The sequence below is a fragment of the Enhydra lutris genome, unplaced genomic scaffold, assembly GCF_002288905.1.
Source record: "Enhydra lutris kenyoni isolate GAN:26980312 unplaced genomic scaffold, ASM228890v2 scaffoldscaffold27, whole genome shotgun sequence".
NCBI classification, from domain to species: Eukaryota; Metazoa; Chordata; class Mammalia; order Carnivora; family Mustelidae; genus Enhydra; species Enhydra lutris.
This window is the reverse complement of record NW_019154111.1, coordinates 2794576-2819415: the sequence shown is the minus strand read 5'-3', so window position 1 is coordinate 2819415 and position 24840 is coordinate 2794576. Positions and strand designations below refer to the sequence as shown.

The 24840-nt window shown below is 43.4% G+C and overlaps 1 protein-coding gene across 1 annotated transcript in view; it reads left to right on the top strand.

Annotated features, from left to right (window-relative positions):
• The first annotated feature begins 8783 nt into the window (after positions 1–8783).
• The window catches only part of LOC111152120 (WEE1 homolog 2), a 32808-nt gene continuing 16751 nt past the window's right edge, over positions 8784–24840 (top strand). The window contains exons 1-3 of the mRNA XM_022510427.1: positions 8784–9128; positions 21957–22153; positions 24101–24152. Coding sequence (XP_022366135.1) covers positions 8784–9128; positions 21957–22153; positions 24101–24152 — 594 coding nt within the window. The remainder of the gene's footprint in view (positions 9129–21956; positions 22154–24100; positions 24153–24840) is intronic.

Sequence of the window (24840 nt, the reverse complement as noted above, 5' to 3'; positions counted from 1 at the left end):
GAGGGGCGGGCGCAGGGGCGGGCTGCGGGACCTCCCCTCGCCGGGCCGGGCCCGGCCGCCGCACCGCCCGAGGCCGCACCTGCCCCGCGCCGCCCCGCCCCGCCCGCGCGAGTCCCGCGTCCGCCCCACCCGCTTCGCCGAACTGCGTGCGGAGTTTGGATTCACGCATGCATGTGTGTGCCCGCGTACAGGAAACGTCCCGTGGCACGGACGCGCGTCCACCTGGCTCCGTCCACCTGCGCTGGGCTGACGTGCCCTCTCACCTAGGATCCCGTCGATAACTGTACCACCGTGCATGTCTACACGCCATCATTATTTTTGTCATTCCCCTGGTCATATGGACCGTGACAAAAATGTGTTACATAATCCTGGAAGTGCGGCTAAAGCTAGCGCTGTGCTGGGAAGTGAAGCAGAAGAGGCAGCCCCGGCCGTTCTGATGGTATTTGGACTTGGGCCTGGCTTCCCGGAGCTGTGGGCTTTGGTATTTGGCCGGAAGTAGTTGTATCTCTAACCCAGTCTGCTGTGCCCTTGACTGAGCTGGATAGTGCCCAGCCCTGGCCTTCACCGGACCCTGCCCGGGGCTCATCCGTTTGGGTGACCAGGTCTCCAGAGAGAGTGGTGGATGGTCACTTACCTGGACTTGGGGTTGGGAGGGGGGAGGTGGAGGTAAAAAGATAAACGATGAAAGCAGTCCCCTTTCTTTAAGCTAAATGTTGCATAAATAGATTATTGTTATGTCATAGATTTTGGCCTGGAAGCGGCAGCCCTGGGCAGTCACTGACCATCTCCTTGGGCAGAGGGGTGCAATTGTGTCATCATTGTATCTCTGGCACATAGGGCACATAGGATGGTGAGTCTTCATCAACACCCCCCAGGGGACAGCCCCTGCATAAATCCCCTGGGCCCTTCTGAGAGCAAGCCAACTGATGGGCCTTCCTGAACCTTGGATGAATCTGGTGTCTGAACAAGTCTCCCTCCTCGCTTCATGCTTTCTTATTCTAATACCTGTTCCTATTATTCCCACCTCCTCTGATTACTTAGCACAGATACACTCAAGGGTTGAGGCATTCGAAATAGTATTTCTCAATATAAAAGTGGGGTTTCCTAGAAAATCCATAGTCAATTTCCAAAACCATTACTTTCAGTTCTGACTTGTCTTTCTCCCCTGAGGAACTTCTTTTTTCTGATCTTTTGTATGAACTCCATCCTGAACCCCCTTGTTTAATACATTCAAGTTGTGTATGTACCAAGAAATAAACTCATAGTCTCTATACTATATTCATCCTATATATATATGTCCTATATATAATTTGCTATGTAAACAGAAGCCTCAGACGTCCCAGCCTTAAACCTAGAGCCTTTCCCAGTCTTCGTTTATATGTGTATAATATAGCTCAACTGCCACCATGTCTACCATCAGATTCCTAAGGCCTTGCATAACAGGTGCACAACAGACATTTGTCAACTAAGCAGGTGAAGAGAAGTAGAGACTCACCCCTCTGTAGCACTGGCTCCTCCTTCCAGGCTTAACCCAGTATCTTGCACTTAACAGGTGCTCAAAAATGTTAATGAGGCTGATGACAGGCCTTTCCACACACATTCACAGTCTGAAAGAGGCTCTATACCTGACCATCAGATTTATCTTCTCAGGATATACTGAATTTCACAAAATGATAGGAAAGAAACTAATTAAAATTAGCTATTAGAGTAGCTCTGGTGGGCAAGGAGTGTGGAAGGCAAGAGGAAGTGCAGGGCAGTCACAGAGACCTTGGATGGTGTTAAATTTTAGAACAAGTTCCCCTAGGACCCCATATATTTAAATTTTGAAATAAAATAATTCTGTGTTCCCAAATAGTGAATATATCTGCATTCTACAAAATACATTATATAAAACATACCTAGGGGCCCCTGGGTGGCTCAGTTAAAGACCTGCCTTTGGCTTAGGTCATGATCCCAGGGTCCTGGGATTGAGCCCTGCATTGTGCTCCCTGCTCAGTGGAAAACCCGTTTCTCCCTCTGCCCTCCCCCCCAACCCCCTCCCCCGCAGCCACTCCCTCTCTCAAATAAATGAAATCTTTAAAAAACATATCTACAAGATGTAAATATATCTATAATACATAAAAATGTGTATAAAATACATCATTTACAAGTAATTTTGATCTATAAGCTCACCACTGAATTGGCCATTGTTAGGATTTGGCTTATTCTATTTCACCAATTCTAGGGTGAAGCTTTTCACTTGCTAACATCGCTATGGTGACTCAGAAGTGCTGCCAGCCCCATGGAGGAGGTCGAATTCTCACGGAGGAGATCTGGGTTTGCTCTTGTCAGCCATCGGGAGGCACCACCAACCCGAGACGACTTTGAGTTAAATTCTCTGCTTGAGGTTCTTTGGACCGCGCTGGTAGCGGGAATTCAAAATGCAAGCTAGCGCAAACACCAGTTTGCCGTTCACGTTCTTGGGCCAGATGTTTTCCTTCCCTCCAGCCAACGACAAAGTGGAGATGAGCACGTTTCTGTCCCCTCCCTCTCTGCGTGGGAGGGTTCTTTGCCACAGCTGCCTCGGGGCTACCTTGCTAGACCCCGCAGCTGGGACATTCTAAAATTCTTAGTGGCATGTAAAAAATAAGGGGATATCTTAAAATAAAAGATGCAATTAAAAGTTTTCTCCGTTTATGTTGAAATCATACCATATATCAGTTTTGTGTTCTTTTTTTCCATAACATCAGACTATGAACATTTTCCCATCCTGTTAGGAACTTCTTATATGCCTCATTTTAATGGTTCCCATTGTATGTGTGTTTGAAAATTTACTTAACCATTCTCTCCTTGTTGAATGAGCAAGCCCTTCCTCTTTTTGTTATGTTTAAAGTGTTGGCCAAATTTCACTCTGAACTAACACCGCCTGTTATATGTCAAGCCCTGCACGTAGTACTGGGGTAGCTATGAAGAAAGCCAACATCTCTCCTCATCAGGCTTAGAGCCTAGCAGGGAAGGCAGCTATCAGGCAAGGAATGAAATCTAGAAGGAGGGGTGACAGACAGGGCAGCTGTAATCAGTTATTCGGGATGTTGGTTTATGACAGAGTGCCAGATGGGGCAATGCTGGGTTGAAATATATTCGTATTTTTAAGGTTTTCGATAATCTTGCCAAATCGTTGATTCACTGGTATATAAGGTCATCAATTTCTTTTCACTCTTGTCCCAGTTAGATATTGCCATTTAAAGTTTTTTCTTGCCAATTTGTCGGATGAACGTGGCATTTTGTTTTTAAATTAATGTTTTATGACTGAATCTAATCATGGTTTCAAAATCTGTGTTGGTGATTTGTGGTCGCTCTTTCTGCTTGTGATGCCTCCTGCTTGTTTATCTGCTGGGGTCTTCGCACTCTTGCTATCAATTTACATGAGTTCTTATACAGTAAGAATATTATACATTTGTCTGGCATAATTTTTATTAATCTTATTTCCGATTTATTGTATGGTTTCAATGCTGCTTAATTGTTTTATGGAATCTAGAAGTTCTAAATCTTATTTTGTCAAACTTATCCATTCTTTTTGTGATTTCTTCTGTTGATTTGACATTTAGAGATTTGGTCCCCACCCAGAAATTGGATCAATATTCACTTTTATTCTTTTAGTTATTTATACATTGGTTTTCCACATACGATCTCTTAATCTAATCAATGTTCATATTGCAAAAGTGATAATGAAATGAGACTCAAATTTTTATTGAATTTGGTAACCAATAATTGCTATACCACGATTGAATAATTCTTCCAATTCCCATGATTTATAATTCCCCTTTAAATTACAATATTGAATTCCTGGTATTTACTAATTTGTGTACTCTTCCCCATGGATGTGTCTATTCTTACAAGTCTTGTAAGCTTTTTATTTCTAGGAGAGGTAGTCTTCTCTTTTTACTCTTTTAATAAGTAGATCTCCATGGCAAAATAATCAAATGACACTTAGGACATACAGTGAGCAGCAATTTCCTTCTCCTCTATCCATGTCCCAAGACCCCACTCAATCCTCAGGGACACACACTTTTGACAGTTTCTATCTTTAGAGTTTCTGGTGGTTACCCTCTGTGGAAGAGCTGTAACTCTTCCTTATCACACTTCCCCCCAGTCATTGAGCATTTGCTTTGCTTTGTTTTAGGAAGGTAAAACTTCAGTGTAGGGATCTTTTAACTGGATCAGAAGCATGAAGAAATGGCTGGCAACGTTTGACCAAGTTACTAGTGACTTCTTGAGCCCTAGCCCTCGGAGCAGAGCTCTCATCTCTGTGGCTGGGGACGGCCTTGGACCAGGTCACGTAGGCAACCCAGTCTGCTCTAATTTTGGAGAACCTGGGAATGGCCAAGTGCCACATAAGTTTTCCTGACCGTGGATAATAGAGATCAGATCAGCAGACTAATGAGTCTAGACCATAGTTTCAAACTATCTGCTCCTTAAAATATGGACAGTACATCAATGGTCTCTAAATTATTGGGATGTCACGTTAGCAATCTGTTCTTGTTCTAAGAAGAATACCACGTGTTTGTGAGTGGACAAGCAGTGTGTCTCTACTCTAACCGCTATTTTGACAGACATTCTCTAGTCTTAGCAAATGGGACATCTTGGCAAGAGAAGCAGTGTTTTAGAATCTGATTGCTTCATCAAGTGGGATGGATTTTTACTAAGGGCGCTAAAGCCTTTGTGAGTGAAAAGACATGTTATCAGTGATTTGCTTTAAAAAAAAAAAAAAAAAAACCCTCCAGTACCCACCCTCTCCAACAAAATTGCAGATATAAATGAAACATGATTTTACAGCTGCCCATAATTTTTGAAGCTACGTTACTGGTACATGGAGACTCATTATACTGTATTTTCTCTACGTTTGCTATGATTGAACATTTCCACAAGAAAAAGCAAAACAAGAAGAAAAGAATTAATGAGGCTTTAAAATGACCCCCAGGCTTTATCTTACTTAGCTCATAATCTTTCCTTGGAATTCTGTTCTGCTGTCAATGCTACTTAGAACATACAGCTGTGTAAGCACTTGAAAACGAGAAACCTGGTGGCCAGATACAAAGTATTGTTAATGATTTATATAATTATCACTGGATTCACTGCGAGTGACAGGTGTCTGCTTCTGTGTGCTCTCTCTTGGGGGGGTGGAGGAAGGGGGTCAAGAGTAGATCCCCTTCAAGGCTCCTGGCCTCACTGAGCACCCTGGACTGTTAGGGGAGTCAGGAGCACCTGAGACGCCGTGCTGCTGTGGGCCCAAGCCCAGGGCAGCCACGCCAGTCTACACCTGCTGTCACGGCTCCTGGTGGATTTTTCCAGGGAGCTGGTGAATGTCTGTTACTGATGAACATAGTCCGCTTTTCTCGAAGTGACTGCAAACTTCCCTCTGTGGGGATGAAGCAACACTTCCAGTTACGATGAGACACTGAACGAGATAAGGACAAGGAAGGATATGGGACGGGGGTGGGCAGGGACCTCAGAGATACTGTCTAGTCCTCTGCTTTCCTCCGTGAGCTGGAGAGAATTTCCCCCTGAGTCCACAAGGCCCACAGGCCCTAGTCTGAGAATGCTGATGGCCGCACTCCCCAGTGACACATTCTGGTGACGAAGGCCAGCGTTCCTCTCCACCACCTTAGAGTTCCCTCAGGTTTGTCTCTAGTCTTCAGAGTCCAGGCCCAACGGTCTGAGGCCCAGAACATTGCTTGCAGCCTCAGTTCTCTTCAAGTCTTTGCTTCCTGTCTTGGAGCCTGCCGGCCTCCCAGAAAGCCTCAGAGGAAAAATGTCCCTTTCTCGCTTGGGAAACCAGACCTTCCAATGTGTCCCAGTGGGCAGTCTCATCAAATATACCATAATCCAACACCAGTATTTTTCAGAGTCTGCAATGAGTCAGTCCTAATTCAGTCTTCAATAAATAATGTGTTAGATATTGCTTTGGCTTGTTCGTGCTTTTTTTTTTTTTCCTTACAATTCTCCCTCCTGAGGGAACATTGAGGCCAGCATGTCCTTCCATGGAGCCACAGACTCTCAAACGAAGAGCTCATTTTCTGTGGCGTTAGCTTTACTTTTACAAAGGAAGGGTCCATCCCAAAGTTGAATATGAGTTTCTACCTCTTCTAAATCGATTTGAATGGATAGACTCTCTTGCTTCCGTTCTTCCCACTGGTGTTATAAAGGCCTCAACACCAAGGTTGGGTCAGAGTTGGGATCTGAGTCTAGCTTTCTCTTCACTCAGCTTCCCCCGAGCTCAGGGCTTAGGGATCTCAACCCTGAGATGCAAAGCAGGCTTCCTCCTTCTACATCTTACTCCTTGGGAACATCGCTTTTCTCCACTGCAGCAACCCCTGAACCAATAAGAAAAATATTCAAACTTCTAAAATGCCAAACACTGAGTATTTAAAACAAAACTGAGATATATTAATTTTACTTTCCCAAGTCCATTAAAAAAAGGCCCTAGGGAACACCCACTACGTGTCAGATATTAAGGGAAAAAATCCCCTTTTCTCTCTTCTTGCCACAGAGTATCTGCATTCCTCTTTGACCTCTGGTCTCATGATGTGAAGCTGTTGGCCTGGGATGGCTGCCTACAGTATTAATCTTCATAATGTGCAGAAAACTGAGAACAAAGAACAAGAGTGAGGCGTGACACCCCAAATAGTGAGGCTGTGGGCCAGAGGCAAAATGCGTGCTTCCAGAGATCCCCTTGGGCCATCAAGGTCAGGAACTGGTCAGTTCCCATCATTCTACTTTCCAAATTGGGAGTATCTTCTTTGTACTTGTTATTCTGCCTTTCTTATTCTGAAGCCTTAGCACTATTGTCCTTTGAGTGACAATATGTAAAAGGTGAATGGTGCCAGTTTCTAACAGAATCAATGCTGGTGACAAGGGACCCGAACCATCACAAAGGCACAGCTGCCTCCCTAGGTAAACAGTGTGGTCATAAATGAGGGTGATTGAGAATTCTAGCAAGGCCAAGAGGAAGGCGGAAGGTGTGGGGGGGTGATGGTAAAGAACCACTTGGTCCAACTAGGTACCGCCCCATGAACCAGCCCCTGCAGGCAGGCCCATGATATGCTCAGAGTGTTTCAGGTGACTCTCACCCTGCTTGAGAGCAGAGTCAGCCCAGCCATGGCCTGAGACGGGGACACTGGTCAACACCCAGGCTGTAGCTACAGAATAATATCACATGGCCTGCCGTGATCATTGTGAACAAGGAACTCCCTCCCAACTCCAGAATCTTAGTTCCTACCAATTTCTATACTTGTAACCTGAATCCTCCTTTCCCTGGTGATGACATTCTTGTCTCTGGCCCCTGTGGGATGGGGAGACCCTGAAAGAGGTGGGCAGCGAGCTGCTGCCTGCTGTGGGCAACAGGATGTCCCCATGGAATGATTTGGGAAGGTCAGTGTGCGCGGGATGGGCAGAGAAGGGCGAGGGAAGGATCTGGTGGCGTGCACGCCTATACAAAGCTGGAATGCGCGAAGGCCTTTAGCTGAAAAAACGCTTTCACATCCTCCCAGTTACTTTTCATTTGGCTTAATGTCCTCAGGAGTACTGGTCAGAGATGGGAAAGGCTGAGAGGAGAAAGGCATGGAGGGATTAATGAAGAGAGAGGAAATGCAAGATGGGTGATGGGCAACAAGCAACCAAAGACTTAGAGAAATTAACTTCGTTTCAGCCAGGATCAAACTATCCTCTGTACCTCTCTCATCGGCCCACGTTTGTCATGTAAATAATTCCATGGGTCCAGTACCTCTAGGGTCTCCTCTGAAGGTACAGGAGGGGTCATGTGTATCATTTTCCTTTTCCATGGATGGACTTTCACGTGGTTTCTCCCATAAAGTGATATTGGTGGCTTTTTTTTTTTTAATTCGCAGAGTTTTTTTTTTATTCTTCTCAAGAGGCCCCTCCAAGAAAGAAATTAAATAATTTAAATACTGTAAATACTAAATATTGTATTTTAAACAGTAATTTTTAAATTTATTATTATTATTCTTTACAAAATAAGGCATTTCAGGGCAAAGTAATTGCCATTTTCAAGTGATGCAAACCTGTTTCTGTGTGTTGCTGAACTTCCCAGGCTTTCTTTCGTCAGTTTAGAAATTTGTCCTGTTCTCTAAAAGTTTTAACTGCTGATACCTGGGGGTGGGTGGAGGGCGTGAGGTGCCTGGTGGGAATCTAAGGCATCTCTCTGCTAGGGAGATGAATTCCAGCCAAGGTAAGTCAGGGGCCGTTTAAGAATGATTATGATGTCCCGGTGATGCTGAGTTTTAATTAACTGCTGTTAGCCGCCAGGTGGGTGGGAGAGACAGGCGAGTGTGATGTTTCTAAACGGTAGGTAGAAAGGGCGAAAATGATTTCTTTCCAATAATGAGCTTGTCCCCGAATTGGCTAATGGTATTTTTAAAGCCGTGCTAAATTAAAGGGCTCCATCTATCTCGCCAGTATCTCATAGCACATGGGTTCAGGAGACCGTGTGGGATATCCAGAAGAGTTCTACATGTAAATTGGACTTAATTGCTCTGAGAGTCGCTGGAGCTTTCTTTAATCAGACTGGAAATAAGGATAAGCTGAGGTTTCACAGACATGTGGTACTTAAGTGGGCAAACGAATGCCTCGCCTCCATGTAGCTGTGAGTGGGCAGAGGGAAAGGCAGGCTACGATTGGGGGCTCTGCCAATTCATTCAATTTGTCTTTTTTCCTCCTCACTTCTGCAGCTCCGGAGTGCTCCCTTCTGATAGGACCTGACTGTGTGGTGAAGCTCTCCGGCTCACATGGATGTCAGCGGTGTTAACAAAGAGCTAAAGCAGAGGCTGAACTTTTCCTACTGTGAGGAAGAAAGTGAGAGTGAAGGAGAGGAGGAGGCACAGGACAGCAGGGAGGCCCAGGGCCACACCCCAGACAGGGCTGAGGGGCCGCGCTCAGAGGCGAAGTTCACCCCTCCTGAGCCTCCACTTAGTGGCGTCTGTGAAGTTGGCACGTTTCAGGAAAAGGACAAGATGAGTCCAGGACAGGTTTTGAGGACTCCAGTGTCAGGCTTTAGCCAATGTCCAGAGATACCCGCCCAGCTGGACAGCGGGAGCAAGCTGCTGCATGGTGAGAGCCCCTTCACTCCCAAAGTAAGTAAGTTGTGGGGCAAGGGGACCTGGGTCGCCATGATCTGCGTCCCTTCAGCTCAGGGGATGGAGAAGCAGGTCATGGCTGCGTGTGCGTATCTGACCCATTTGCCGCACGGGCTATGGATCTCCTCAATTACGTATTTATCGGTGAAAATGAAGAAGAGTTTAAAGTTGCCAGAAAACAGAACTAAACGCCTTGCTATCTTCTCCAAATCATTGATGTCAGCCGCTATTTGGTGTAGACCACAAATAAATCTTGGTAGGGAAAAAATATTCCTAGTTAAAGAATATTGGAACTGGAAGGAATATTGAGATCTAGATCCTTATTATGCATTCTGCCTGTGAGAAAACCCAGTTTCACAGATAAATGGGCTTTTGGTTCAGCTGATGGCAGGGGCAGGACTAGAAACCTGATCTTTCTGGTCTTCGTCTACTGCGGTTCTTTCCATTACTCCAACTGGCTCTACGTGTGTATGATGATTTACTAGTATTTCCTCCTAAGAATGTTCACATTCACTGTTGGAACATATTCCCATATCTGCTGCTACTGCTCCCCGAAGGAAGTCCTCCCCAGTCTAGCGAGAGGCAGGCTCTTCTGCTATACGTGGGTGAAGCGTTGACTTGTCGAGGCTTCTTTATAAGCTGGGGATGACAAGTAGGCAAAGGTACCACGTAGTTTTCTTAGTCCTTTATTCTTGCTGTGGTTATTCTCCTACTATAGCTACACATTACAAAAGCCAGGGAAGGGCAGAGTTACTTCTCACAGCCTGGTGCCATGGTATGTGAGCCTCAGGGTTGGCATGAGCTTTGCTTTCTGCTGGCTCAGCTTGGTACTTAAGGCTGTCATAACAGCGTTTGTGCCTCTGACTGCAGGCACTGTCAACGGGCCTCTTTGGTTCCTGCTGTGCGTGCACACCACGCCCCCCAGGAAGAACGAAGCTTCTTGTCCGTATTGTAGACAAACTACTTCACTACCCTTATGTGTCCACCTGTGGGTTTTCCAATGGTCCCAACGCCAACCAGTCAATCACCCATTTATTTTTTTGAGAACCATTTATTTTTTGAGAACCCAGTGTGGACAAGGGGCAGAAGACATGGTCTCTCCCCTCAAAGCGCTTACTATCAGCAGAGAGAAGAGAGGAGATGCGTCTCCAGACACTGTGATGGGTGCTTCAAGAGTGGTTCTGAGGGAGAGTGGGCTGAAGGAATGAGGCTCTGAGCCAGAGTAGGCAGGCAAGGAAGCATGACGCGGTAGGTCTATTTCAGACTTTCATTTAAAACTGAGCCCCTTGAGATCAGACCTTCTGCTGGCAAATCCTTCACTGTGTCCAAAAGTGCCCATGAAATGAATGAAGATAAACAACTGAGACAATAAAGTTCAGATCAGCTGTGCCAGGGGAGTGTTGCAGCACTTAATTCCCAACAAAGAATTGGGAATTAAGTCTCAAGATCAGGAATGCCTTTTCCAAGAAAGTCAAGTCTGAGAGCTGTCTTCAAGGAAGATCTAGAGTGAGCCAGGTGAAGAAGAGAATGAGAACTTGAGGCCAAGGGAAAAGCAGCTACCAGGCTAGGAGGGGGAAGATCATGTCACACCTAGAAATCGCATGTTGCTAGTGATGGGGACCTGTAAGCGAGAGGATACAGGCGTGAGGTCCGAGTAGGTAGGCAGGAGCTAGATCAAGATTTTCTTCTGAAAGCTTTGAGACCTTCATTAAATGATTTTCATCAGAGGGCTTTTGGAAAATTGGCCTTCATGTGAGGGCTGCATGGAGTGGGAGAGACCTAGAGACAGCAGATCTGTTGACAAAGGAGAAAGGCCTGAACTATGTCAGTGGTGCACAGTGATAAACTGAGAGTTGTTTGGGATTTGCTAAGTGACTTTGATGTAGGATCCTCAAGCCCAATGGTCAAGAAAGAATTCTACAGATGTTTTACAGTGCAAAAAGGTATTTTTATTCTAATATGGGGACTGGCCTGTGGGCAGAAAAAGCTGCGTTGTGATTGTGAGGAGTGACTGTGTATATAGGGTATTCTTGCTTATGTAGCCAATATTGATTTTAGGGCTATGGGAAATAGGGTCTATAGGTTCCTGGAGGTCTATTATTAAGATTGTGTTTTTCCTATAAATCATTAAGACAGTTACAAAGTCTAGTGGAGTTTCGTGTCCTACATGACTGTGATCTTTATCAACTGACCATTTGTTCTTCCCCTGCCTTTGTTCTTAGGCAGTTTCTAGTGCCCAAGGAATGTTATGTATACATATCCTACCTTAAGGGGAGGGGGGGTTAGTGGGGTGTCAGGTCATGTTTTGCCCTCAACTTGCCTTTCTTTCCTCTCATCATTTCCGACCCTGAACAATCCTGATCCTTAAATCGTTGAGATTGTTGAAGGCAGAAGATCTCCTCTTCTGTAGTTTCTTCCTGCCAAATAGGAGCATAGAGATGTCCCTGCCTATGGGTCAACATTGTCCAGTTAGGGAACCTATAGGGGAGTTACAAAAGGCGGAAGCAGCTGAGTCCAATGTGGACAAAATAACTCTGTGGGTGGGCCCCCGGGGTGGCTCAGTCGGTTAAGCATCTGCCTTAGGCTCTGGTCTCCGTTCCAGGTCCTGGGATTGAGCCCCGGGTCTGGCTCCCTGCTCAGCAGGGAGCCTGCTTCTCTCTCTCCCTCTGCCTCCTGCTCCCTCTACTTGTGTCCTCGCTCGCTCCCTCTCTGTTGAATAAATAAATAAATAAAATCTAAAAAAAAAAAAAAAAGAAAGAAGTAACTCTGTGGGTGGTAAGACCCTTTCAATCCTCTTTTGAAGAAGAGTTTAAGATCTTCTACAGGTTCAAAGGAGTAAGAAAGCTCATTAGTTTGTTCATGGGTTTCCTGTAAAGGAGGTGCACGAGTCCAGGAAGAGTGTCCCTCTAATATTACTGCAGTGGGAATACATAATATAACCCAGTATGGACCTTTCTGTTTCGGATTGAGGTCCCCTGCTGTATTTGGCTTCCAGTCTTTTAAAACAAACCATGTTTCTGGGGCTTACATGGGATTGACTTTCAGTCATAGTTAAGTCAGGTTTTGGGAGCATGTGATCAGTATACCCATTAAGCAACATGAATTGAACCAGCCTTGAGTGAATAATTTAATAAGGTATTATAATCTTCATCTAATAACAGGTCCACGGTAAGAAATGGTTTTCCATATAGTAACTCAAAAGGGCTTTGTCCTAGAGGTTGTTTTGGAACAGTTCTCGTTCTAAGAAGTCCTCCTGGTAAGAGAGTAACCCAGTTTTTCTGGGGCTCTAGACTAAGTAAGGTGTCATTTTAAAGTATGATTAAGAGAAGGATGACTGTCATTTTGGAGGGATCACGGAGGCACAATCTAGGAATAATGTCTTCAACAAACCTTTGGTTACTTTGGTGGTTCTTTTGGTTTTATATGGAAAGGCCTCGATCTATCCAGTGAAAGTATAAACAGATACTAGTAGGAGCCTGCAGTCTTTGTAAGGAAGCACGTCTGTGAAATCAAGCTGCCAATCTCCCCCTGGCTATGTTCCATGGCTTGGGACTGGTTTCAAAAGTGGTACGGTGGGGGGTATGGACTGTGCCTTCTGGATTTACTTGTGCCCAAACAATACACTTTCGGCAAATCTGTTTTATTATAGCTATTAAATTTACTCCATCAAGTGTATCTTTAAGTGTTTCAAAGCATTTTTGCCCAAATGAGTAGCCTGGTGTAAACCTTGTATTGCCTTCCATGAGTTATTTTTGGGTATAAAGATTTCCCCCTCATTATTAATAAGCCAGTTCTGTGCATTTTTTGAATTTCCTTGTTCCTGGGCCATGTGAATTTCTTGGTCTGAATAGACTGAAGTTATGGACTTGATTGGAGTTAAGACTGATAAAAGACTTAATATTTGTTTATTTTGTGCTGCCTGCTTGGCTGCATGGTACGCCAAATTGTTTCCTTTAAATTCTTTTTTTTTTTAAGGTTTTATTTATTTATTTGACTGACAGAGATCACAAGTAGGCAGAGAGGCAGGCAGAGAGAGAGATGAGGGAAGCAGGCTCCCGGCTGAGCAGAGAGCCCGATGCGGGGCTTGATCCCAGGACCCTGGGATCATGACCTGAGCCGAAGGCAGAGGCTTAACCCACTGAGCCACCCAGGCGGCCCTCCTCTAAATTCTAAGATCCTATCCTTTTGATGTCCTCTGAGATGAATTATAGCTACCTCTTTAAGTAGGTGTCCAACCTCAAGAAGAGTAATTATTCAGGCTCACATCTGATTGGGGAGTTATGGCTTGATAATAATCATAATCCTCTTTCCTTCCAAATTTCCCCATGGTCATGTAGCACCAGGCAAGCATATTTGGAGTCAGTATTCATTTTTAGGCCTTTTGCCAATGAAGAACATGGGTAAATGCTATTCATTCAGTCTTTTGAGTGGGAGAATTTATTGGAATTGGAAGGGCTTTTGCCTCAATGGTCTTATCTAACTATGGCGTATCTGGCTTTTCTTTTTTTCCTTACCTATGAAGCTGCTGCCATCAGTAAAGCAATTGTCATCTGCATTTTCAATAGGGGAATCTTTTAAATCCAGATCTGCTAGAATAACCACGATCAGTAATCTCTGAGCAGTCATGTTCTAGCATAGACGTATGATGGTCAGGTCCAGGCATAAAGTATAACAGGCTTTTAGTGTTATTTCAGGTTCATCTGAAAGCCTAGTCTGGTATTTCTAAGTCAGCATCCCGTCCTCCATTGGTGGCCTTTGGTCCCTAGGACCCTTTGGACCTGATGTGGAGTCCTCACTGTCAAGAATCGTCCCAGGGGCGCCTGGGTGGCTCAGTGGGTTAGAGCCTCTGCCTTCGGCTCAGGTCATGATCTCAGGGTCCTGGGATCGAGCCCCATATTGGGCTCTCTACTCAGTGGGGAGCCTGCTTCCTCCTGTCTCTCTGTCTACTTGTGGTCTCTGTCTGTCAAATAAATAAATAAAAATCTTTAAAAAAAAAAAAAAAAAAAGAATTGTCCCAGAGTAAGTTAGGAAGCTGCTTCTACCTGGAGAGCAGCCTCTGCTTGAAGACAAGCCAGCCCCCCACATTATCAAGTGACTTTGAAAAATAGCCCGCCTACTTTGTTTCATTTCCTAGTTTCTGGGTAAGAACTCCCAGACTTGTCCCTGTTTTTCTGTTACACATAAAGTGAAAGGTTTTTCTAAATTTGGTAAAGCCAAAGCTGGGGTTGACGAAAGCTTAGCTTTAAATGTTTGAAATGCTGTCTGTTGGGTCGTCCACCCAGGGTACAGGTTCTTTATCAGGGCCTTTGACTGAATCACACAATGGTTTGGCTAAGAACCTAAATCCAGGAATCCACAGTGGGCAAAATCCTGCCATACCTAGGAAAGTACAGAGTTGGTTTTTTTTTGTAGCTGGGGGTCCAGGATCTAATGATGCCTTTTTTTTTTTTCTGTCAGTAGATGGGGTTCAGTGACTTGGTATTAGCTCATAGCCCAAATATTGTACTTTTTGTTTCGATATTTGTGCCTTTTTAGGGAAGACATGATACCTTCTATTTGCCAAGAAATTAAGCAAAGTTATGGAATTACTATCCGATGTTTCTTTTGTGGGACTACAGATTAAAATATTATCCACGTATTGAACTATATATAGTTCCTTGAAGCAGGGAGATACCAGGGAGGTCTTTGCTAAGTGCAGCCCCAAAGAGTGAGGAAGGTCTCTAAATCCCTGTGGCAAGACAATCCAAGTTCATTGAACAGACTGTGGGCTTAAGGGTGGGGCCCATTTAAAAGCAAATTAGTGGCTGTGTATCTTCACTTAGAGGGATGCAGAAGGTGTCCTTTAAGTCAAATACTGTAAACCAGTTGGCATCAACAGGGTCCTGATTGAGAATCGTATATGGACTTGTCACTATGGGCTAAATAGGCATCACGGCTTCATTGATAGCTCTTGTGTCTTGTACTGCCTGATATTCTCCATTCGGTTTCTTTGCTGGTAAAACTGGAGTGTTATAAGGAGATTGATGAGGTTTTAAAATACCATGTTTGAAAAAAAGAAAAATACCATGTTTGAGAGATGTATCAATAAGTGGTTGAAAACCAGCCTTTGCCTCAGGTTTTAAGGGATACTGTTTTTTAGGAGGTATAGTGAGTGGTTGGGTCCTTTAAGGTTGCTTTAATAAGCAATATCAATTAAAAATTTTAAGTCTCATACCAACTGCAGACCTGTGGATTTACTTCCTTCCAGATATCAGAAGGGATATCAGGGCAAGGTTTAAATTCTTCAGGTGTTGAAGAGAACAAGCTGTCCTCTTCAGTAAGAGCAAACTGGCTTCCTAGTTTATACATCAAATCTCCTCCAACTAATGGAGTGGGAACCAGATGGAAGGACTAGGAAAACATGAGTAACCAACTGATTTTTGTATGGACAGGATAAACTTTCCTCTCCTGTGCCAACAACTCTATGGTTAGAAAGACAAGTAGGGCTGGAGTGCTGAGGAATAAGAGTAAGTAGCTCCTGTATCAATAAGGAAATTGATAAACTTACCTTCCACATCCAGGGTAACCTGAGGCTCAGTCATCCCGACTTCAGAGGGAGCCAGGACACCCTCAGGGCCTGTCATGCCGGAGCCTCCGGTTCTTGCTCTCCAGTGGGGAGGTGCTTCCCTATCTTCCCCTCTTTGGAGATGAGGACAGTCTCTCTTCCAATGTCCTCCTTTCTTATAAACAGGACATGACTCTGGTGGAGAGACTGTGTTTGGACATTCTTTGCTCCACTGTCTGATTTGGCCACACCTGTAGCATGGGGTCTCACCTGCTCCTTTGTCTGATACTGGTTTTATTTTTGGCCCCTGGTTAGTCAGGTGTTATAGGGAATCTGTAATAGCCTCAGTCAATATTTTACCCTGCATTTTAGCTCTTCAGTCCTTTTCTTGCCTTAAGGCCATATTTCTATTATTAAAGACCCCAGTAGCTACACTCTAGTGGGGGCTTGAGGGCCAAAAACCATTTTAGTCAATTTATAATGGATGTCAGGTGCTGACTGACCTAAAAAAAAAAAATGCATTTTTAGTACAATTGTTCCTTCAGGGGAGGTTGGGTCCAGATTCGTATATTTAGGGATGGTGTCTATTAGACAGCCCTGAAGTAGAGCTGGATTTCATCAGATCCTTGGGTAACTTCCTGAATTTTATCAATCCTTTAGAGAATCCTTTTTTCATTTCTTCTATTAAACAAGTGATCATATGGTTTTGCCTTTCCTTTCCATATCATCTTGGTAATTCTAGTAAGGTTCAGTATTGGGAACAGTGGTTCCCTCTACTGGTTAATGATGTCTATCTCTGACTGTTACTTCATCAGCAAATTCTTGAGCACCTGCCCAAAGATGGTTCTTTTCTTCAGGGGTGCAACAATATGATGTATATATCTTGGCAGGTCAAATTAAACGTAATAGATTATTGTTGAAATTCCTCAATAAATTGGGAACAGGGTTTTTGGAATATTGTCCTAATTATTTATTAGACCCAGGTCTGCCATGGAGAATGGGACATGACTTTAACTGTGCCCGTTTCTTCAGTAGCAACCTCCCTAAGAGGATGCAATCCAGATTGAGGCAGAAGTCCTAGAAGATAGGAAGTCCTGCTCCTGGTGTGTCCATCTGGGCTGGGAGAAGAGGGGTCTTGAGGTTTATAAGGAGGAGAGATACTAACAGGATACTAACAGGATCATCCTTGTTTGGATTAGTCAGTGATCTCTACAGTAGCTGAGGTTTATTAGGAGAAATGGGCCTATTTACACAATTGTCATCAAGTATGTCCAGAGGGGGTTTATTGGTGGTTAGACACATTTTTCAAGAGGCCCTGGGATCAGGATCCTGATTTAGGGCCAGCAAGGCCTTGACATAGGGTACCTCAGTCCATTTGCCCTGTTTCCTGCAAAAGAGATTGGATAGATCGTATTCAAGTTTAATGTCCGTTAATGGGCCATTTTCCCTCAATCCCTGAGGAGTGCTGAGGCCATGCAATGTTACAGAAGATCATTTTTTTTTCTTTCTTAGATCTTGCAATCTGAATTGATTCCAGTGGGTTAAAAGGCATCCCAAGGAAGAATCCTTGGGAACTGAAGATATCCCATGCTCTTAGGAAAGGAGAGAATGTTTATTACCAAAAATCCCCCGTGCCTCCTAGGTGGCATCTATGCAGGATATGTCAGAGGTTCCTAGTGTCAAAGTGACCAGAGGCGGCCTTCTAAGAAGCTGCAATGAACGCTGCCTTACCTTGGAGGGATGCTAATGTCCCTCAGCTTCCCCATTGCATTCTAGATGACTAATGGGAGCCAGTGATTGGACCAAAATGCCATGGAGAACCTGTCATTCTTAACCCGTGGAAAACACCAGAAAAGTTTTACAAGGGGAAATTATATACTATTGTAACTTAAGTAGTCAGTAGGGGACATTGATGAAGAATAGTAAAGATAGAAATCCATCCTAGTCTAAGTGACATTCTAACACATGTAAGTCTTTTATAGCTTACTTCACTAGATGGTCCCTGGTTGGGTTTTAATTCAGTTTGGTACTGGTTTCTGCCAGTTCCGAGTGGAGGTCTCATGGTCAGAAGTGGCTCGGTCAGGGATTTGGAGGGGATTGCATTAGATGAATGAGGAAGAAACCTTACATGAGATTTTTAAGATCAGCAGCCATCCTAGTGACTTAGGTGGTGGTCCTGCACCCAAAAAAAGACAATTGTGTATAAGAATAGGAATGATGAGAGGGCATTGAGTTTCTGGGCCTTATAACCATAAGCTAGCCAACGTACTAGCTTCCAGTCAAAAGGCAGGCTCTCTCATCCCCATAGAGTAGCCATGGGCTAGAGGACTGCAGCCTGAGCTGTTGACATGAAATTATTCCAATAAGCCCATACTCCTTGATGAGCCTCTAAAATGAAAGTAAAAACAGAAGAAAGAGTAACTCACCAAGTTTGCTCTGACATTCAAAGTCCAGATGAAGGAGGATGCAGAATTCCTGTATGGGCCACCAAAATATGATGCAGGATCATTGAGCCCAATGGTCAAGAAAGAATTCTAGAATTCTTGAGATGTTTTGCAGTACAAAAAGGTGTTTTTATTCTAGCATGGGGACAGGACCTGAGGGCAGAAAGAGCTACATTGTGATTGTGAGGAGAGACTGATTATATAGGGTTTTTTTAGCATATGGTAGTGAAAGTGATGTTAGGGCTCCAGGAAATAGTCTATAGGTTCCTGGATGTCTATTATTAAGATCATGTTTTTCTTGTATATCATTAAGACAGTTACAAAGTCTAGTGGAGTTTCATGTCTTACAAGACTGTGATCTTTATCAATTGATCATTTGTTTTTCCCCTGCCTTTGTTCTTAGGCAGTTACTAGTACCTGAGGAATGTTTATATATATATATATATATATCCCATCTTAAGGGGAGGGGGCTTTGGTGGGGTGTCAGCTCATGTTTTGTGCTCAGCTTGCTTTTTGTTCTCTCATCAACTTGGTGGAGGGGCTGAGGGAAAAGGAGGGATCTAGGGTCCTGTGAGGCTTCTGTCTTGACTGAGTAGATGGTAACTTGAATCAAAAAAGATGATGCTAAAGACATTTACAGGTTTGGAGAAATCAGAGATGTCCTATAAATCACCAGATAAATGGGTCTGGAGTGCAGGAAAACAAACTAAATTGGAGATCTATATCTGGATATCATTAGCATTTTGGAAATTGCTGAAGTCTTGGTTGCGGATGAGCTCAAGTAGCCTGAGTGCCAGAGTAAGAAGAGAAGTGGTCCAAATTAGGAATCCTGGAAGTGCCAAGATTGGAGGGGCAGGAAAAGAACAGAGCTTGGGAGGGAAACTGGAAAGGCAACTGAAAAAGTGCATGCTTTGTGAGGAATACAGTTTGGATTAAAAGAGAGAGAGTGGGCAATGATCAGTGGTGACGTTATGCTAAACACAAGGATGCAGAGGAATGGAGGACTGACTTAGTTCAGCCTTACCCATGGGAGAGGACAAGAAATCCTGTGAAGTGACTTCAGGTCACCATAAAGACTTCCTAGCACAACGAGCTAGATTAGAAGAGTTTCCCAAGGAGGTAGCAGGTCCCCATGCTAAATGCATTGAGCACTAGTTGATGACCACTTGGTAGGAATGTTGTAAAAGGATTCAAGCATCAGGGGACTAATTGTACCAGCTGGGTCTTTAAAGTCTTTGCACATCCTGAGACACTATGATGTTGTGTCTTAAAGATGGGAGGTTGCCTACTCCTCTCGCCATCTTCACAACAAAGGAGCTATTCCTGAATTTTCCATTCCCTCGATCATCTGTAAGAGAGCTCTTTCTTACAGAATTAGCTACACTCCCTGGGACATATTTATACTCTCAACCTGGACATCTTTCCAGAACTTTTTAATCTGCTTTACTTTTAGGCAGAACTTCCTTTTCATAAGTTGTGTTCCAAACTAAGTTCTTTTGGATTTCCAAAAGGATCACTCACAGTTCCAGCATTCTAGCAATATAACCCATATTAAATATAATTAATATCTTTCCCCGTATCGTAAGTGGAACTCACAAAAGCTATCCGCCTTCATATTTCCAGACTAGGAATTCCGATCTTTCTGCCCTGATGTGAATACTTTTCCTACCTTCTATCTGAAAAATTTCCAGGCCTTTTTTGTGGCCCTTGAAGGGTGGCAACCTGTGTGTATATCACTCCAGGTGTGGATGCCCCACTGTTTCATATGTGATCGACACATTTTACTTTCCATATAATCAGCAGCACAAAAAACTATTTCTCAGGGAATGATTTATTGTAATTCTAAGTTCACTTCGAGTCACATAGACAACTGAGAAATATTATATAGTTGTACTTTGAACAAATATTCAGCCCTATAATACACTTACAGGAAAATTGTGAGTTTATCATTGATGGCTTTGTCTGACAATAGCCCAGGATTGTTCATCCTGTCAACTCTAAGACATGTAAAACCTTTGTAAAAACTTGGCTCCAGCAATGACCTTTTTCTTCACTTAAAAAAAGGTTAGGTTGGGGCGCTTGGGTGGCTCAGTGGGTTAAGCCTCTGCCTTCAGCTCAGGTTATGATCTCAGGGTCCTGGGATCGAGCCCCACATTGGGCTCTCTGCTCAGCGGGGAGCCTGCTTCGCTCCCCCCCCACCCCGCCTGCTTCTCTGCCTACCTGTGATCTCTCTCTGTCAAATAAATAAATAAAATCTTAAAAAAAAAAAAGGTTAGGTTGCTGGGTATACTCTATAGTTTCTTTCATTTCTGCTTTCATCATTTAGGATTTATAATTTCAATATTCATTCTTTTTATCGTCACATTCTTAAATTACATTTTTATATAGTGATTCATATTATAGTCTAGCTTCTGCTTCTACACTGAGAAGCCATGGCAGACACTATCAAATAGGGGCATTCTTTTAGAAGAGCCTCACAGTACAATGATTATACTATGAGGTTATATCATGGCCCCTGTGTCTACTGCTGGACTCTTGGAGACCCATAACACAGCTCTCTGGCCCCCAACTTAGGTCATAATGGCATTCTGATGTCTCAAAAGAATTCTTTGTCTTCTACCTGTCCCCTCTGTCCTTTGGTTTAGTTCTGGTTAGGTCATAGGTGTATGTTCTCCTATTGTACCCGCTTGGAGTGGTAAGTCCTGTACATTTCCCTCCTTATTGATATGCTGGTTATAGCCACTACAAGGCCCTGAATCTTAAGGGCTCAGAGGGTTATTTTTCAAATTCTTTACCCTACTTTATGGAACTCTTCTCATTTGGTGCTATATTTTAAGTGGAACTGGAAACTTCTTTTAATGTTTAGATAGTTTTTCCTGTACAATGTGATTATTTCTGAAAGATTGATGAGCTGTTGACTATTGGACTGTGCATCCCTTAAGAGTTGGAATTCACCTCTGTACACCTTAGCATCTAGCCCAGCATCTGCTACTTACTAGGCACCAAATAAATATCTGGATGAAAATTGAGGGGGAGTTAAAGTATACACTGAGAACATAAGGACCAGGTCTTCTAGAGTTGTTTTCATTTGTCTAAGCTGAAGTACAGACTTTTTTTTTTTTTTTTAAGGATTTTATTTATTTATTTGAGAGAGAGAGATCACAAGTAGGCAGAGAGGCAGGCAGAGAGAGAGGAAGGGAAGCAGGCTCCCTGCTGAGCAGAGAGCCCGATGTGGGACTCGATCCCACGACCCTGAGATCATGACCTGAGCCGAAGGCAGCGGCTTAACCCACTGAGCCACCCAGGCGCCCCTGAAGTACAGACTTTAAAAAGCTAAAGGTAGGGGTGCCTGGGTGGCTCAGTAGGTTAAAGCCTCTGCCTTCAGCTCAAGTCATGATCCCAGGGTCCTGGGATTGAGCCCTGCGTCAGGCTTTCTGCTCAGCAGAGTGCCTGCTCCCCTGCCTCTCTGCCTGCTTGTGATCTCTGTCTGTCAAATAAACAAAAATCCTTAAAAAACAACAACAAAAAAAGCTAAAGGTAGTAGAAGAGTTGGTGTTTTTCATAGCTGGCCATCAGAATTGCCCAGGGGGAGGCAGTGGAGCTTAACAAAAGTAGAGATTCCTGTGTTGATCCTCTCATCAGAATATCCAGAGGAAGACTAGGAATCTGTATTTTCATAAAAGGACCAGTTATAATGCAACTAGCTTGCATTGAACCAGGCAACCTCTAATTCCTTCGTAGCAGTAACATTCCTTGGTTCAAATATTAACTAGCTGATATGGAACTTTTTTTTGTACTAACCCTATTCTGTTTTCCCTTTTCGTCATCTTCATTCAGGGTCTGCTAAGCCAGTCGGTGATTTCTTCAACAGAGAAGCTCCCCTCCAGAGGCTCTAAACATTTGAGGCTCACACCTGTTCCCTTAGTGGATGAGATGACCTCATCGGCTCTGGTCAATATAAATCCCTTTACCCCAGAATCCTATAGAAAACAGTTCCTTCAATCCAATGGCAAGAGGAAAACCCGAGGAGACCTGTAAGTGTACTGTTGCATCTAACTTTTGAGAACTGATCTTAGTGTGGTCAAGTAGAAGGGAGAGTGGAAAGTAAGATTAGGAAAAAGAACTCTATTTGAATGCAACTGATACCCTGTTCTCACATTGCTCCTCCCCACATGTTAACGTTGGTCTGCTTTGTCATGGAGATTCTAGCATGACTCCATTCTTAAATGTACTGTATGTTGTCTTCTCTCTAAAAGAATAGGGCAGAGTAAGCAATAGACATCTGACTTCCATTAGCAAGTTGAACGAGCTACGGAATTGCATTCAAGTAGTCTCCCCTAAGTAACAGAAGGCTAGTCATTGGGGCAGGTATAGCTCACACTTCAGGGAGTATACTGCCATTTCCAGTGTAACTGTGTGTGACTGAGAGCTATAATGCAAGTATTTGAACCTCTCTGCAGGTGACAGGAAATTGGCTGAAGAGAAAAAGATAGTGTTGCTTTTGGAGGTACTAAGAATAGAAAGCCAAACTGTAAAACTCCACAAGGTCTCAATGGTAGAAATTGTCCAAATGAGAACTGTACATATTACTTAGGGACATTTCTTTACTATGTCTCTTCAATGCTTTTTTTACACAAAGGAAAATAAATAGCGAAATAAATGCACAGCTAACAATCTGAGGTATGCAGAGCATTTAATGTTTTAGTTTGAGTTGTTTCATTTGGAATCAATGACTCCGTATTAAGCAGCTTTTGTGGCCAGAATAGGTTTTCTCAATACTATCTCCTGGATCTTAAGTTAACAGAACTTCAGTCCAAGTATACAGGTCCACTCTTTTTTAAACCAAGAATTCTATTCATTTTAGCTCTTCATGAATCTTTGTAAACCATCAGAATTAATTGATTCGCCTCTCATGGAAGCTAGCCAGAAGAGACCATTAATTTGCATTTCCTGCAATGAAAGTGATGACACTTTAGTAACAGCTCTTCGTGCTTCTGAGTGGGCAATTTCCCCCCCTAACTTATGGTGCTGTTGTTTTTTTTGTGGGGTTGTTATTTTAGAAAGTATTGGAATGTCATATTAAACAAGTCACAAATGTCCAGCATCAGTTTGTCTCCATGAGTGTAACGTCTTCCTCTATTTGCACTTTCTATCCTATGCTTCTCCAGAAGAAGAATCTATAGCTGGCTGTTCTAGAGCTTGAAATCTGGCTTACACATCCAGAATGCTACTGCTCATGCCAAAGAGGATGTTTGTTGGAGCTTTTTCGAAAGTAACTGAAAATATCTTAGCCAGTGTTAGAGCGTATTCTGCTGTACTGATGGTCTTCCTCTGAACCTAGGGCAAAGCGGGGAGATGAGTTTTGAAGGGGAACGTGGCGATGGGACAGGAAAGAGCACTCAGTTTCCTGTGTCCTGTGTGATCTCCACTCCATGGTTCAGCGTTGCTCTGCTTGCCAAGAACCCCACTCCGGCTCCTTAGCTAATTCCTACTCATTCTGGAAACTTAACTTGCCTATCCTCTTTCCCGAAAGACTTTTACTCTTGAAATCATGATTTGGGTGCTGCCTATGGTGTCCCTTGATATCTTGTTCTTATTCTTTTTTATAAAGATTTTTTTAAAGATTTTTTTAAAGATTTTATTTATTCATCTGACAGAGAGAGATCACAAGCAGGCAGAGAGGCAGGCAGAGAGGGAAGCACAGCCCCGCTGAGCAGAGAGCCCAATGCGGGGCTCCATCCCAGAACCCTGGCATCATGACCCGAGCTGAAGGCAGAGGCTTTAACCCACTGAGCCACCCAGGCGCCCCCTTATTCTTGCTTCTTACATTGAAACTTTCTATGTATCCTTGTCCCCAAATACAGGCTGATGTGGGGAAGGAATTGTCTTATTTACTCTTACAACCTCAGAACCTAGTAGAGTATGAAGCTCAATAGCGTCAGTCACACATTGATATCACTTCTTTTTTTTTCCCCCCTAAGTGAGGAAGCTGGTCCAGGGGAAGGCAATGTAGAACAAGGGCTACCTGCCAAGGTGAGCACAGTTCTTTGTTCCAGCTGCCATAACTTAGTCACCTCATCCTGTTGCCAATCTCTCTCTCTCCTCTTCTTCTCTCTCTCCTTACCACCCCTGCCTCACTTTGTAGATTTGCAAATGTGCTTTGCAGCTAAATTGATCTGGACTCTGGGCAGAGTCTGTATTCTTAGCTAGTTATTACTTTACCCAACAGAGCCTGATCAATATATCACCGAATCATTACCTTGCAGTGTTTTTAAATTAATGGCTATTGCTTCTATCTTGGATTTAAGGGAAAATTCTCTATTCATGGGGTTAGAGAAGTGAAGGGAAAACTCAAGATATTTAAGGTCCAAAAATGGAAGAGCAGAAGAGAGAAAAATGTCATAAAGCCATAAGTTTAAATGTAAAATTTTTGCTCTTAAATATATCAGTTATCTATTGATTTTTATATAATGCTCACAGTCTTTGATGTAGCATCCCTCATTTGATAACCTAGCCTAAGAAAATAATGCTGTAAATATTATCACCAGAGATGTTTATTGCAGCCTTAGCTGTAATGGCCAAGAAGAAAAAAAAAAAAAAAGGAATACTAAATGTCCAATAACAAAAGAATGGCCAAAAAAATTGGAATTTACAGCAGAATATTAAATTGCCATTAAAAGCTTATAATACCATGAAAACATGTTTATGCTCAATATTCAGT